The sequence below is a fragment of the Myotis yumanensis genome, unplaced genomic scaffold, assembly GCF_028538775.1.
Source record: "Myotis yumanensis isolate MYYU_CA2020_CCGP unplaced genomic scaffold, mMyoYum1.0.hap1 SCAF_21, whole genome shotgun sequence".
Taxonomy (NCBI): domain Eukaryota; kingdom Metazoa; phylum Chordata; class Mammalia; order Chiroptera; family Vespertilionidae; genus Myotis; species Myotis yumanensis.
The window spans coordinates 16122297-16137487 of record NW_027223772.1 but is presented as its reverse complement, the minus strand read 5'-3'; the positions used below and the strand labels follow the sequence as shown (position 1 = coordinate 16137487).

The 15191-nt window shown below is 53.5% G+C and overlaps 1 protein-coding gene across 4 annotated transcripts; it reads left to right on the top strand.

The window, feature by feature from the left end:
- The first annotated feature begins 1974 nt into the window (after nt 1–1974).
- On the top strand, nt 1975–14320 carry CARD19 (caspase recruitment domain family member 19). 4 transcript variants are annotated; one of them, XM_070400837.1, is made up of 7 exons: nt 1975–2101; nt 9785–9840; nt 10529–10666; nt 12062–12215; nt 13130–13195; nt 13503–13574; nt 14046–14320. In XM_070400837.1, exons 1-7 carry the CDS (start codon nt 2095–2097, stop codon nt 14159–14161), a joined length of 609 nt encoding a protein of 202 aa, XP_070256938.1. In that variant the 5' UTR covers nt 1975–2094; the 3' UTR covers nt 14162–14320. The 4 variants fall into 4 exon arrangements, with proteins under 4 accessions (XP_070256938.1, XP_070256937.1, XP_070256940.1 ...); XM_070400836.1 differs by having other exon boundaries at nt 9785–9844; nt 10524–10666; XM_070400839.1 differs by lacking the exon at nt 9785–9840 and having other exon boundaries at nt 10524–10666.
- Nucleotides 14321–15191: the final 871 nt, after the last annotated feature.

The following is a 15191-nucleotide window of genomic DNA, read 5'->3' as shown; positions in this document are numbered from 1 at the left end:
CTAGACTGACAGACGCAAACCTGGAAAAGCAGTTGCAAGTAGCAATATCATCAACACCAGCTAACATCACATGCCTCACCAAAGAGAAGCAGTTCCAGCCATCACATCAGGGTGATTTCAGTAAATGTTTGACCAAATATAGCAGGCTAATTTTTAAGTTGATAATTTTGTATGGCCCACAAAAGATGCTATAAATATCCAAAGGGCCCTTGGCAGAAAAAGGACCATTGTTCTAGGTGAAATGAATGAACTAAATGGTAAATGCTAGGAGCCTGACACAGGGTGACAGATATGGGCTAACAGGGTCCAGGCTGGGTTCTACTTTGCTCAAGAAGACTCTCCAGAAGTCCCTGCAAGGACGGTGTAGGGCGTTCCAGGGAGAGCAGGCTCAGGCTGGGCCTTTCCTGGAGCGGGGCCAGGTGCGTCCTCAGTTTTAGAGAGTGGTGGCTCCCAGGTAGTGACCACCACGACTTGGCCCAGGGCTTGGGGTGTCCAGGAGATAACTGCACTCATTCTCTGGATACCCCAACTGCACAAACCTTTGATGGTCAGTTCCAGTCCTGTTTTACAGAGGACAACTGAGGCACAGACATGGAAGGGGGCACATGGACTTGGGAACCTGAGCATCCTGTGCTGTCCAAGAAGTAAATACTGAGCTTGGGCCCCCACTCTAAGTCCAGCCCCAGCAGCTCAGATGAGAGCATGCTAATGGGGGAGCAGCCAGCACAGGCAGAGAAGGAACCAAGTATAAAACCAAATGGCTGATGGGAGGCCCTGCTTTCCCTTTCCGCCACAGCTCTCCATTTTGTGGTGGGAGCCCTGTGCATTCACATTCTGTGGGCCTGGAAGCTTCCTGGAGTGGGCACCAGAACTGGAAAGGCCAGGCCTGTGACAGAAAGGGAGTGGGACTCTGGGGAAGGAGGTATTTGTCCAAGGTCACCCATTTTACAGACTGGAAAATTGAGGTTCAGGCAACTTAAATGACCTCCTAGTCAGGGTCACACTGATAGACAGGTGGCCCCCTTCTGCAGATGGGGGCCCCAGAGAGGGGAGTATCCCACTCAAGCCACACCGTTGAGTCCAACTTCTATCTTGGATCAGGGCGTGGTCACTGTGCAGGCACTGTCCTCTTTGGCTGATCCCTTTAGGGCACTAGACGTTCCCCGACCTTTTGCTTCCAGTTTGTACCCCCGTTTCCTGACCTTCTACATGACCGTAAGTCACTTCCTCTCTCAAAGCCTCCGTTTTTAAAAAAGATTGGTTTAAATTGATTTTTAGAGAGAAAGGGAGAGAGAAGGAGAAAAAGAATGAGGTGAGAGAGTAACATCCATCAGCTGCCTCCTGCAAGTCCCTACTGCCATGAGCTTGCAACCTGGGCATGGGCCCTCAGCAGAAATCCCACAGGCAGCCAAGAAGGTAGGGCCGGGGGCGGGACCAATCCAGGGAGGGAGCCAATAGGAGGGCACGGCGGGGCCAGGAAGGTGCGCCTGGGCTCTCACAGAGGCTGCCTCGGGCTGGGGGCGTGGCTAGAGTAAGAGGCGGGGCAAAGGGCCTCTGAGAAGGCCGTGCCCGGCGTGCGGGGCTGAGACTCCCGTTCCCGGAGGCCTCAGGCTGGCGAGGGCGGGGCTCCGTGAGAGGCGGTGCGGGAGCCCAGGCCCGTGGGGGCGGGGCTCAGTGGGGCCGGCTTCAAGGCTTGCGCGGTGACGTCGTCGTCGGGGGCGGGGCTTAAAGGGAAGGACAGGGCTAAGAAGAGCGGGGTTTGGCGCTTTGGGTGGGGACGCGGCCCGGGACCGCCCTGTTCAGTTGGGGGCGGAGCTAAGGGCACCGGCGGCCTCTTAGCGGCTAAGGCTGGGAGGGGCGGAGCTTAGGGGATCAGGGGCGCGGCCTAACGGCAATGCGGGGCCTCCATGAGGGCGGGGTTAGGGTTGTGCGAGCGACGTCGCGACGCTGGGGGCGGGGCCTTCCGGGAAGGGGCGGCCCGCCTCGGGCGGTGGGCGGAGGTCAGCGGGGGCTAGCGGGCCGCGGCGGCAGGGGGAAGACGGGCGGCTGCAGGGGGACAGGTCGGTGCCCGCCGGGGGCACCTGTGCGGCCAGCATGACAGGTGAGCGTGGGCTGCGGCCGTGCCTGCAATCCCGGGACGGCACGCGCCCCCGGGGGTCTCCAGGGCCCGGCTGCCCCACGTCGCCCTGGGGGCCGCTCCTCACTCCTTGCCCCAGTGACCTTGTCCGTGACCGCGACCGCGTGCCGGTGACCGCCTTCTCTCTCGGCGGGACGACGGGGGCCGAGGGCGTGGTCAGGCCCTGGAGGGCCCTGGGTGGACCCAGGCCGATGCTCACCTGTGGCCGGGCGGTGCTGGGTGAGGATGCCCCTGACCGAGGGGGAGGTGAAGTGCTGGGTCCTGCTGTGCTTGCAGGGGGAGAACAGACACTGTCCTGCCAGCCTCCTGACCTGGGCCGCAGGCGCTGCGCGCTTGGGCTGTGTGTGGCACCCCTGCACTGCACAACTGGCGCAGGGGCAGGCTCGGGGAAATGGGGGGCTAAGCCTCCAGCACTACCCCTCCCCCCCTCCCCCCCCCCCGCCCCTCTATGAACTGGAGCTCTCAGCGCACTCCTGACCTAGCCGTAGGGCCACACTGCTCTGTGGACCCTCCCCAGTTGGAGAAGCCCCGAGTGATGGGCCATTGCAAACCCATGCAGAGTGGTCAGGGACTGTGGGGGCTCCCAGAAGTCATACCTCATCCCTGAGGGACCCACTCTTCTGCCTCTTGGGACAGAAGTCACCTGGGGGTGCACCAGGGGGTCAGGTAGGCCCAGAAGGCCCTGTCCCCCGTCCCCCGTCCCCCCCCCCCCCCCGTCCCCCCCCAGAACTCAGTGGAGTCTCAGAATGGATCCTGCACACACAGGATTTCATGGGCTGGAACCTGGTGACTTCCGGGACACCAGGTCCCAGTCTAGGCCAGAAGGGACCCAGCTGTCGCCTGCTCCTCCCCTGTCATTCCTCTGAACCCTTTTTACTTGTGGCTGCAGATGTTACTGTGGCTGTGGAATCAGTCCCTGCCTTGTGTGCTAGAGAGAGAGCAATCTCAGCTCAGCTCTTTCGTGCCCAAGGCCAGGTCGGACTCAGACAGGAGGGAATCCTGGGAGATTCCATTCGGGATGGGAGGCTGAAGCCCAAGCATCTGAAGTGCGTGGGGCAAGGCCTGGGGGTGGAGGGGTGGGGAGGGACAGTGGGCTGAGCATTAGCCAGGTGGAAACCACTGGGATAGTGTTCTTGCCTGGGGCAGGGCTCCTGGCAGTGTGGTGCAGCTGGGGCTGCCATGTGGGAAGGCTCAGGGGGCTGGGCGCCAGGTGAGAGCAGTGGGGCCGGCTCCGACCAGGCCACTAGTGCCGGCGGGTGTAATGAGTCTGTAGTCCTAGCGCCAGCTGGGCATGGAGGTGGGGCTTGGCAGAGGAAGCTGGCAAAATCCTGGTGGGTTTTGTGCCAGAGCATTTTTCTTCCTATATTCTGTAAAAACCATCTGGGACTGTGTATCAGGACCTAGACCAAAGTGGTTTCCTTTTCCGGTGCCTTTTCGTGCCTCCGAGTGCCGCCTGGGTGTGGTGTGCGTGCAGTTTATAGCAACCACAGGGTGCAGCAGAGCCTGGAGCCTCATCCCACAGGCAGTGGCACTGTGCCAGGTGGTTACAGCTGGGGCAGTAGGAGCCCCGCCTGGCTGTTGGCCCGCAGGGCTGGAGGAGCTGCTGCAGGGTGCTGGCCCAGGTGCGCCCACCTCCGTCCATTCATTCCAGAGTTCTAGTGACTGCCTACTGTGTGCCGGCTGCGGGCACAGATGCACATGCCGGACAGGATGGCCTTGGGCCTGCCCTCGTGGGCCTGGTGAGGGGCAGACATGACGCAGCTAAGTGCACAGTTCATTAGTCTGTCACTTAATGGGGCAGAGATTCTGGATGTCAAGAGGTGGCCCCGACAGTGCCTGGATCCACCTTGATCCATCACTCCTTAGCTGGCTGAGTTGTACTTGCTGTGCCTCAGTTTCTCTATCTGAAATCAGGGGAAGGGGGGGTTGTGCTTGCACTGACCCAAGGATGCAGATGACCTGTTCCATGGAATACCCAGCTGTGGGGCACAGCTGGCTGGGGCCCTTAACGAAGGAGTAATCAGAGTGCCGAAGCCGGGTGGCCGGAGGGTCCTGCTCACATGGCTGTGGCAGGTCCCTGGGCATCCTGTGTGCAGCTTGCTCACTGTGGTGGGGCTGCTGACAAGTCTGTATTCCAGGTAGATTTCAGGGGCTGGGAGAATTTAGAAGTTAGAGATTTGTTTTCTAGGGTAAAGACCCTAGTGTGAGCGGGCATTGGGAGGGCGAGATGAGGAAGACAAATGGTCTGTTTAGTCAGCCCCACAGAGGAAATTGGGGAGGAGACCCACGTGTTCCCACATGATGACCCCATTTAAAAAAGTCACCTTTACTGAGTATAAATTTCTTACAAGTAAATGAGTCATTTTAGTGAATAATTAGGTAAGTTTGGACAAGTGTATGCACCATGGAACGACCGTTCAGGCCCAGTCAGCCAGAACATCTCCATCCTCCATCGTGTCCCTGTGCCCCTTCCCAGGCAGCCCCACCTCAGGGGCATCTGCTTGCTTTAAAATTCAGCAGTGGGATTAGCAGCTAGGGTTTCTTTTTATTTATGAGGTTTTATTTTAGAGCAATTTTAGTTTGTAGAACATTGAGCAAATAGTACAGAGGATCCGCCCCACCCCCACTTCGGTTCCCAGGATTGTTGACATCTTGCATTAGTATGTGCATTTTTGGCACTTGATAAACCAATTTCATAGATTAGTACTAACTATAGTTCACTCCTTGTGTTGTACATTCGACGAGTTTGGAAAAGTGTAAGATGTCCTGTATTCACCATTATTGTCATACGAGTAGTGTCACTGCCCTAAAAACCTTTGCTCCATCCATTCGCCCCTCCTGTTCCCTAACCTCTGGCAACCACTGATCTTTTTACTGTCTCCATAGTTTTGCATTTTCTGTTGGAATTATGCAGTGTGTAGTCTTTTCACATTAGCGTCCTTCACTTTTAGAAATATGCATTTGTTTCCTCCCTATCTTTTCATGACTGCATAGGTATTTTTATCACTGAATTATATCTCATTGTATGGATGAACCACAGTTTAAATATCCATTCACTTTTTTTTTTTTGGTTGTACCACTTTAACAGTATTTTGGTGGCATTAAATACATTCACAGTGTTGTGAAACCATCACCACTATCCATTTCTAGAACTTTTTTATCAAACAGAAACTCTATCCCCAATAAACAATAACGCCCCTTTCGTCCATGCCCCAGCTCCTGATGTTACTTTCTCTTTCTAGAATTTGCCTGTTCTGGATATATCATATCCATGGAGTCACACAATGTTTGCCCTTCTGTGTCTGACTTATTTAAACTTAGCATAATGTTTTCAGTGTCCACCCATAGCAGGCGTCAGCATCTCCTTCCTTCTTAAGGCTGAATTATACAGACCACGTTCTGTTTACTCACTCATCCATCAGTTGCTTCACCTTTTGGCTGTTGCGAATAACGCTACTCTGAACATTGATGTTTGTTCAAGTATCTGTTTGAGTTTTCTGCTTTTAATTCTTTTTTTTCCTTTTTATTTGTTGATTTTAGAGAGAGGAAGGGAGAGGGAAAGAGAGAAACATCAATTGGTTGTTCCACTTATTTATGTAATCATTGGTTGACACTTGTATGTGCCTGATTAGGGATCAGACCTGCAACCTTGGTGTATCGAGTTGGCACTCTAACCAACTGAGCTACCTGGCCAGGGCTAAATTCTTTTTAGTATATACCTAGAAGTGGAATTGCTCAATTATATGACAACTCTATGTTTAGCTTTTTGAGGAACTATCATACTCTTTTTCCACAGTGGCTGCACCATTTTACATGCCCACCAGCAATGTATGAGAATTCCAATTTTTACATCTTCATTCTCCGTGTATATATATCAAACTGAATTCAGCAGCACATTAAAGGAGAATGTAAGGATAGTTCACCCTAATAAGTATGAACTGATATTTCATTGTGGTTTGATTTGCATTTCCCTAATGACTAATGATATGAGCAACTTTTCATGTGCTTAGTAGCCACTTGTATATCTTTGGAGAAATTCCAATCCAAATACTATGCCCATTTTTAAATTGTATTGTTTGTGTTTTTTGTTGTTGGGTTTTAGAAGTTCTTTATATGTTCTGAATATTATTCCCTTATTAGATATATGCTTCACAGATATTTTCTCTCATTCTGTGGGTTATCTTTTTCGCTCTCTGTTTTTTCCACTCAAAATACTATTTATTTCTGGACTTTTTATTCTAGTCCATTGGTCTATATGTCTGTCTTTATGCCACCACCACATTGTTTTGACTCTTGTAGCTTTTAAGTATATTTTGAAATTACAAAGTGTGAGTCCTCCAACTTTGTTATTTTTTAGGATTGTTTTTGCTATGAGGGTTCCTTGATATATGAATTCTAGGATGCTTTGTCTGTTTCCACAAAAATCATCATTGGGATTTAGATTGGGATTATATTGAATTTGCAGATCACTTTGGGTAGTATCGTCATCTTCACAATATTAAGTCTTCCAATCTATGAACATGGGATATCTTTTCATTTATTTGTGTCTTATTTCACTCATTCAGCAATTCTTTTTGTAGTTTTCAGTGTACCAGTCTTTCACCTCATTGGTTAAACTTACTCCTTAGTATTTTATTCTTTTTGATGCTACTATAAATGGAATTGTGTTTTTTTTATTTTTATTTTTCACTGTTAGTGTATAAAAAAGCAAATGGTTTTGTGTGTGTTGATTTTGTATCTTGCAACTTTGCTGTGAATATATTAGTTCTAACAGGTGTCTTTTTTAAAAAAACATTGGGGTTTTCTATATATAAGATCATGTCATCTGCAAACAGAGATAATTTTACTTCTTCCTTTCCAAATGAATGCCTTTCCCCCCCGCTTTTCTTGCCTAATTGCTCTGATGAGGATTTCTAGTACTATGTTGAATAAAAAATAGTGAGAGTGGGTATCCTTGTCTTATTTCTTATCTTAGAGGAAAAGCTTTAGTCTTTCACTATTGAATATGATGTTTGCTGTAGACTTTTCCTATATGACCTTCATTATGTTGAGAAACTTCTTCTATTTCTAATGTATTGGGGTTTTTTTGTGTTTTTTTTTTAAATATATTTTATTGATTTTTTACAGAGAGGAAGGGAGAGAGATAGAGAGTTAGAAACATCAATGAGAGAGAAACATCGATTAGCCGCCTCCTGCACATCTCCCACTGGGGATGTGCCGGCAACCCAGGTACATGCCCTTGACTGGAATCAAACCTGGGACCTTTCAGTCTGCAGGCCGACGCTCTATCCACTGAGCCAAACCGGTTTCAGCATGTATTGGTTTTTTTAAATCAAGAAAGTGTATTAAATTTTGTCAAATTGTTTTTTGCATCACTTGAGGTGATCTTTTGTTTTTCTTCTATTAATCTGATCTATTATAGTAATGTTTTTCATATGTTGAACCATCCTTGCATTCGTGGAATGAATTCTTTTTTCCCCCCAAATATATGTATTGTTATTGATTTCAGAGAGGATGGGAGAGGGAGAGAGATATAGAAACATCAATGATGAGAGAGAATCATTGATTGGCTGCCCTCTGCATGCCCCCCTACTGGGGATGGAGCCCACAACCTAGGCACATTGCCTGACCAGGAATCAAATCATGACCTTCTGGTTCATAGGTTGACGCTCAACCACCGAGCCATGCCACCGGGCCTGGAATAAATTCTTTTAATATGCTGCTGAATTCAATTTGCTAGTATTTTGTTGTGGATTTTACATCAGTATTCATAAGCAATATTGGTCTATAGCTTTCTTGTAGTGTCTTTGTCTGGCTTTGGTATCAAAGCAATGTTGGACTCAAAGAGTGAGTTATGGAGTGTTCCCTCCTCCCCAGTTGTTTGGAAGAGCTTGAGAGGGATTGGTGGTAGTTCTTCAAATGTTGGTAGAATTCACCAGTGAAGCTGTCTGGTCCTGGGCTTTTACTTGCTGGAACAATTTTGATTACTGATTTAATCTCTTACTAGTTATACATCTATTCAGATTTTATATTTCTTCATGAGTCAGCTTTGGTAGTTTGTGTGCTTTTAGGAATTTGTTCATTTCATCTAGGTTGTCCAATTTGTTGCCATTCAAATGTTTATAGTGCTCTCTTATAAGCCTCCCCCACCGCCCCTGTAAAATTGGTAGTAGTATCCCAACTTTAAGTTCTGATATTAGTAATTTGAGTCTTTTTTGTTGTTGTTGTTAGTTTGGCTAAAGGTTTTGTTGATTTTTTCAATGAACCAACTTATGGTGTTGTTGAATTTTTTACTGTTTTTTTCTCTATTTCATTTACCCGCACTCTAATATTTTTTTTATTGATTTCAGAGAGAGGAAGAGAGAGGGAGAGAGAGAGAGAAACATCACGAGAGAGAATCATTGATTGGCTACCTCCTGCACACCCCCTACTGGGGATCAAGTCTGAAACCAGGTATGCACCCTGACTGGAATCAAACTGTGACCTCCTTGTTCATAGGTCGATGCTCAACCAACTGAGCCACACCAGCTGGCTGCACTCCAATCTTTATTATTTCCTTCCTCCTGCCTCTTTGGGTTTAGTGTGCTCTTTTTCTAGTTCCTTGAAGCATTAGGTTATTGAGTTAAGATATTTTTTCTATAAATTCCCCTCTCAGCACTGCTTTCACTGCATCCCTTAAGTTTTGATATGCTGTGGGGTTTTTTCATTTGTTTCAAGGTATTTTCTATTTTCCCTTGTGACTTCTTTGATCTGTTGGTTATTTAATTTTCAATACTTGTGAATTTTTCAGTGTTCCTTCTGTTGATTTCTAGCTTTATTCCATGTGATCAGAAACGATCCTTTGTATAATTTCAAAATTTTTAAATCAATTAAGACTTGTTTTGTGGCCAAACTTGTTTTGACGCCTACCTTGGAGAATGTTCCATGTGCACTGAGGAGAATGTATATTGTTACTGTGTGGTGGAGTGCTGTTTATATATGTGAGACATTTCTGCCCTGGACGGTTTGCTCAGGGTCATGGGTTTGGTTAGGGGCATGCACTGCGGTTGCAGGTTCTCCAGCCCCGGAGGCAACCAATCCATGTGTCTCTCTCATGTCTATGTTTCTCTCCCCCCCACTCCCCCTCCTCCCTGCCTTCCACTCTCTCTAGAAATCAGTGGGGAAAATATCCCGCACCCTGGGCAGGCACACGGTCTGCTGCAGACAGGCTGAGGCTGATGCAGTCTTGGGTGATGATTAAAAAAAAGAGAAATTCCCAGGGTTTCAGGAGCTGTGTGCCAGGAAGCGGGATAAAGACCAAATATATATTTCTTATAAATTATAACATTTATCACAGATAAATTTTGCCAGTCTCTGCCTTTGATTGGACAATTTAACTTATTTAGATGTAAAGCAATTACTGATAGAAATAACTTGTTTCTGCCTTTGCTATTTCTTTTCTGTATGTCTTGTAGCTTTTTTGTCCTTCAGTTCTTCCACTACTGCCTTCTTTTGTGTTTAGTTGTTTTTTTGCAGTAACAATATAGTGTGGCAATTTTCTTTGTGGTTACCATGAGATCATACATACTCTCCTAAACTTATAACAGTCTAATTTGAATTGATACCAACTTAACTCCAATCACATACAAAAACTCTTCTCCTATACAGCTCTGCCCGCCCCCCCTGCCCCTGTGTCCACCGGGAAACGGGACAAGCTGGCACAGGTAGGTAAGTAAGGCGCTGCGTCTGTTCAGGCAGCTGGTGCTCAGGGACTCGGCATCCTCCCTTGGAGACCCTGTGCCCCCACCTGCCAGCCTTTACCCCACCCTTCATCTTTAAAGGCTTGTCATTGTAAAGAATGTTCTTAACGGGAAGAAGGTGCAGCGACAATGTTGTAATGGTGATTCTGAGAGAAAGACAAAAGAAGAAGCCTTCCCTAGCACCCGGGCAGGCACACGGTCTGCTGCAGACAGGCTGAGGGCGATGCTGTCTTCCTGCGACTCACGGTCCTGCGGCCCTGCCACCACAGCCCCCGAGCCTGCGCTCTGGCCCCGGGACATGGTGCCTGTGGAAGCCGTGGTCGGGCCTTGCCCAGGCTGCCTGTGCCCTTCCCAGGCCTGGGTATCTCCCGCGGGCTTTGTGGGGGCCGTGAACAGCAGACTCTTAGCCCCTGAGTTTATTTCGTAGAAGAGAGGGGCAGAGGCTCTGTCCCGCACTCTGGACAGTTCTCACTGTACCCACCACCCCATCTTCAGGCCAAGAGGTTGGCAGGACATGGAGGGCTCTGGGCTGTGCGTGAGGCCCATGCAGGCTGGGGCCAGCAGCTGTCCCTGTGCTTACAGCGTCGTGCCTCCCTGGCCTGGGGCCCGCTGACTGAGGCCCCCCTGCTCTCCTCTGCCTGTTTCAGAGCAGACCTACTGTGACCGGCTGGTGCAGGACACGCCTTTCCTGCTGAGCCCTGGGCACCTGAGCGAGCAGCAGGTGGACAGGATCATCCTGCAGCTGAACCGCTACTGCCCCCAGATCCTCAGCAACAAGGATGCGGAAAAGGTGAGGGGCGGGCCTGGGTGGGGGTGAGGAGAGCCCGGAAGTGAAGACCCATCTCTTTGGGGTGACCTTGGACCCAGGGCTGGAAGTATCACGGGAGACATGTGACAACACGCCACAACGTGACATACCTGGGAGCGGGGAGCGGGGACGGGGGTGCTGGCTAGGCCCCACCCTGGCATCACAGGGCTCTTCCGAAAGGTCATAATGGGCAAATATTTTAGATGTCATCTGGCTCAGCTGTTTGTGGACACTGGGTAAGAGTGGGTGACCTTGCCTGCTGTCCCTGCTTCTCTGGCTCCCCCATGGGGCTGAGGTGGGTGCCAGGGATCAGCCAGGGCTTTGGGGTATAGAGCCTGCCGCCCCGCGGGGTGACTGAGCTGCAGCTCCCTGCCTTGGCATAGGGAGGGGTGGGTCCGGGCAGATCGGAAGCGCAGGGACTGCTACGGGCTGCTTTCTCAAGTCATGGAAGTAGCACAGGAAGTGAAAAAGGAGGAGCCCAAATTTGTATTGCACTGTTGAAATTAAAAGTCTAATACACATTCATTGTAAAAACCATTTGAACAGTTTCCCATGTTTGTACAGGAAAAAGGGACACTCAGGCCTGCACTTACCTCCCCATTGTGTCCATGTGGAATGGTATTTCGCCACTAGGTGGCAGCACCAAGCTACGGCCTCCAGATCCTGGAGGTCATGCCACGTGCCTGTCCACTGACCTTTAGAACTACACATTTCTCCATCAGACACATCAAAGGCGCCAGTTCTTTCCTCCTTACCCCTTTTAAATACTTGCATCACATTTCTGTAGACCCGTGGTCGGCAAACTACGGCTCGCGAGCCACATGCGGCTCTTTGGCCCCTTGAGTGTGGCTCTTCCTAAGCCTGAGGAGTACCCTAATTAAGTTAATAACAATGTACCCACCTATATAGTTTAAGTTTAAAAAATTTGGCTCGCAAAAGAAATTTCAGTCGTACTGTTGATATTTGGCTCTGCTGACCACTGCTAGACGATAAACCACTAGAAGTTATCATGCTATCACCGCAGCGATTCCCTCAACAGCCCTGCAGGGCGCTCAGCACTCCCTTTTCACCACGAGCAAACCGAGTCTTCAGTTTGCTGAAGTCACAAACAGGCCGCTGGGTTCCCACACGGATAATGTCCCTGCCGCCTTCCTTGGTGACTGGTTTCCATGTCACGGGAGTGCGAGGACTAGCCGTGCTGTGACCCAGCACAGTCTTGGCACCGTGAGGCCGTGGTTCAGTCGCTCTCTGCAGGGGTGTTCGGAGCCCCTGGTCGGAGGCACCTCCCACGAGAGAGCTGGAGCCAGCGGGGTGGAGGGGCGGGCGCGGGCGCGGCCCCTTAGGGCCTGACTGTCCTTTGTGTGCCTCATGCCCCAGTTCCGGAACCCCAGGGCATCCCTGCGCATCCGGCTCTGTGACCTGCTGGGCCACCTGCAGCGGAGCGGCGAGCGGGACTGCCAGGAGTTCTACCGCGCCCTGTACATCCACGCCCAGCCCCTGCACAGCCGCCTGCCCAGCAGGCACACCGGGCGTAAGTGCACGGCCAGCGCCAGGCCTCAGCGTCCACCTGCTCGGCCAGAGGCCTCCCGGCCACCGCATCTCCTCTCTGTGGTCCCAGAGCGGAGGGAGGGTGTCTGGCCACACAGATATCTCTGTCTTCCTGTCTCTGTCTCTTTCTTTTGTGCCAGTTTTTACACAAAAGGTAGCATCTGCCTCTTCCACCTGTAACCAGTGCATTGTGGGAACCCTCCCCTTGCTGACCACACCGCCCCGGTTGGGCCAGCTTGAGTGAACCGGCCCGTGGTGGGTGCTGAGCTGTGTCCCTTTGACCTGCCGGGCCCAGGACAGGGAAACGCAGGCCCTACGGCGTCTGCACCAGGCCCAGGAGGAGGGGCTACTCTCCCCGACTCTTAGAAGTCAGAGGCCCCCAGGGATGGGGTGGCTCACCCAGGCCACTCAGCCGTGATGCCGGGCTGGCGTCTGCCCCATGCCGGGCCTGCAGGACTGGCTCTGGGCTCTGGCACCGACGGTGCTGTCACACCAGCCGTGGCGCCCTCCGGCCCTGTGCGGCCCGGCTCACGGGTGCCCTCAAGGGTGTGTGGCGGGTGGCCACTTGGGGAGGCCGGGGAGAGAGCACCTGCTGACGTGGGCATCGTCAGACCTTTGACAGGCACCTCATGGTCACGAGGGAACAGTGCCCCCCCTTCATGACTCCCAGGGTCCCAGGAAGTGGACAAAAGGAGACCCCCAACTATGCAGGGTCCCTTCCCCGGCACCAACTCCACCACGCGGGCCCGAGGCTCAGTGGCAGCACAGCCTGATCCAGCTCCGCCAGGGGCTGGGGGCCCGGGGGCGAGGGACCTCGGCAGCCCCCTTGGCTTCCTGAGGCCGGCGACCACTTTCCTCTCTGGCCCCCACCAACTGCGCCTCTGCTTCTGTTTCCAGAGAACTCCAACCTGGAGTGCGCAGACCTGGACTCGGGCACCGCCAGCCACGTGCTCAGCGACAGGGGTAACCGCCGCCCCCCACCCCGGGCTCCCCTCCACGGTGGGCCCCCCTCCACCCTGGGCTCCCCTCACCCTGGGCTCCCCTCCACCCCGGGCCCCCCTCCACTCCGGGCCCCCCTCCACCCCGGGCTCCCCTCCACGGTGGGCTCTGGCCATGTTGAGATTGCTCCCCGTGGACAGATCCCCCAGGGTGCTCCCTGGGGGTGCCCCACCCAGCTGACCCCACGTGGGTCCTAGGCTGTCCCTCGTGGCCCGAGGACGGCACCCGCCCTCAGAGGTATGAGAGCCGCTCACCTGTGCTTCTCCCCCAGGACCCATGGCCTTCCTGGCCTGCCTCGGCCTGGCCGCGGGGCTGGCCCTCCTCGTCTACTGCTGCCCTCCAGGTGGGTGCCGCTCAGCGCGGCCTGGCTCCGAGCCCAGGACAGAGGCTTCCCCTCCCGCCCCCGGGGCACAGTGCCCGCTCGGCTCTGCAGGAAGCCTGCCCGACTCTCCGAGCCTCTGTGTCCCACCGCAGTGGGGCAGTGGCCGGCTGAGGGGAGAGGGTGCGGGGCCCAGTGGTGGTGGCCCCAGTTCCTGCACTTGGCCCTCAGTGACCCCTCCAGGGGTCCTTTGGGAGGAGGGGTGCATGAAGCAGGGCTCAGGGGTTAGAAAGCCCTGCCTGCGTGGGGCCTGGGGTCCCCTCCAGTGCCATGGCCCTGACGGGTGGCCCGGCGCGGCCCCGCCATTCCTTTCTGGCCACGTTGAGATTGCCGAGATCCTGGGGTCAGTGCCTGGCCGCCTGCTCTGCGGTGCGAGCAGCATCACCGGGTGTGGGCTGGCAGTGCCGAGAGGCCCTGAGATCCCGTGTGCTCCAGACCCCAAGGTGCTGCCACGGGCCCGGCGCGTCCTGGGCTTCTCGCCGCTCATCGTGGACAGACACGTCAGCCGCTTCCTGCTGGCCTTCCTGGCGGCCGAGCTGGGGGGCCTCTGACGACCAGCCCCCCTCCAGCCCCACTCCGCCCACCGCGCACCAAAGAGCCCGCCTCCCCCGCCGGGGCCTCCTCTTGCCTACAGGCTTGGATCTCGAAGGCACGTCCTCATCTTGCCAAGCTGCTCAGTGAATTAAACGGGAGTCTCCTGCCTTCTCAGTGCTTTTGGGTGATCCTGACCTCAGACTCCACACACCTCAGGCAGAGGCTGACCCTGAGGCTCAGGCTGCACTCCCCACCATAGGCCCCCTGCTCTGCCCGACCCAGACATCCCCCCCCACTGCCCTGCCATGTCCCCTGCCCTCCAGGGCCTCCTTCCACTGCTCTCCTGAGCTCCCACCGCCTCTCACCTCCGCTCCACCCGCCCCAGGCCCATGGTGGGGAGGTGGGGGGGGCGGCGGGGGGAGACACTCACCACGAGCCTCTGCACCAAGCCTGGCCTGTGGGCCCTGCCTGCCTGTGCCGCCCAGTGAGGGGTGAGGCCGAGGTGGAGGCTGGTCAGCCGAGAAAGAGGACCCTGCACGTAGCCACATTTCCTCCCCCCGTGGCCGGTCCCCAGGAGACCTGCTTCCAGGGCCTGCTGGCCCCACAGGCACCCGTGGGACAGCGCCCTTCACCCCCACCCACACGGGAGGGGATGGCAGGTAGCAGTGGTTCAGAGCCTGGAAACAGACACCAAGTCTTGTCCGGGATCCCAGGAGAAAGGGAATCCAGACTGAAAACAGCCCAAGGAACATTCTAGAAGTTTTAGAGATGAAAAACATCATTGTGCTTTCCCAAGTCCTGAGCTCTGGCTCCTTAAGCCCTCGATCAGCTGCTGGGGTTTGGCACTGCTGTTCCTCTTCCTCCTCAGTGCATGGCCCCTGCCCAGGTGCTGCCCCCACCCCCCATCTCCTCTGGCTCACGCTGTGGGAGTAGCTCATGCATGAGGGTGAGCATCACGTGTGGGGCCCGGCACTGCTCCCGGGACTCACTGCTCCGGCTCTGCTGCAGACACGCCGGCTCCCCACGGGCCTGATGGGCACCACCCCC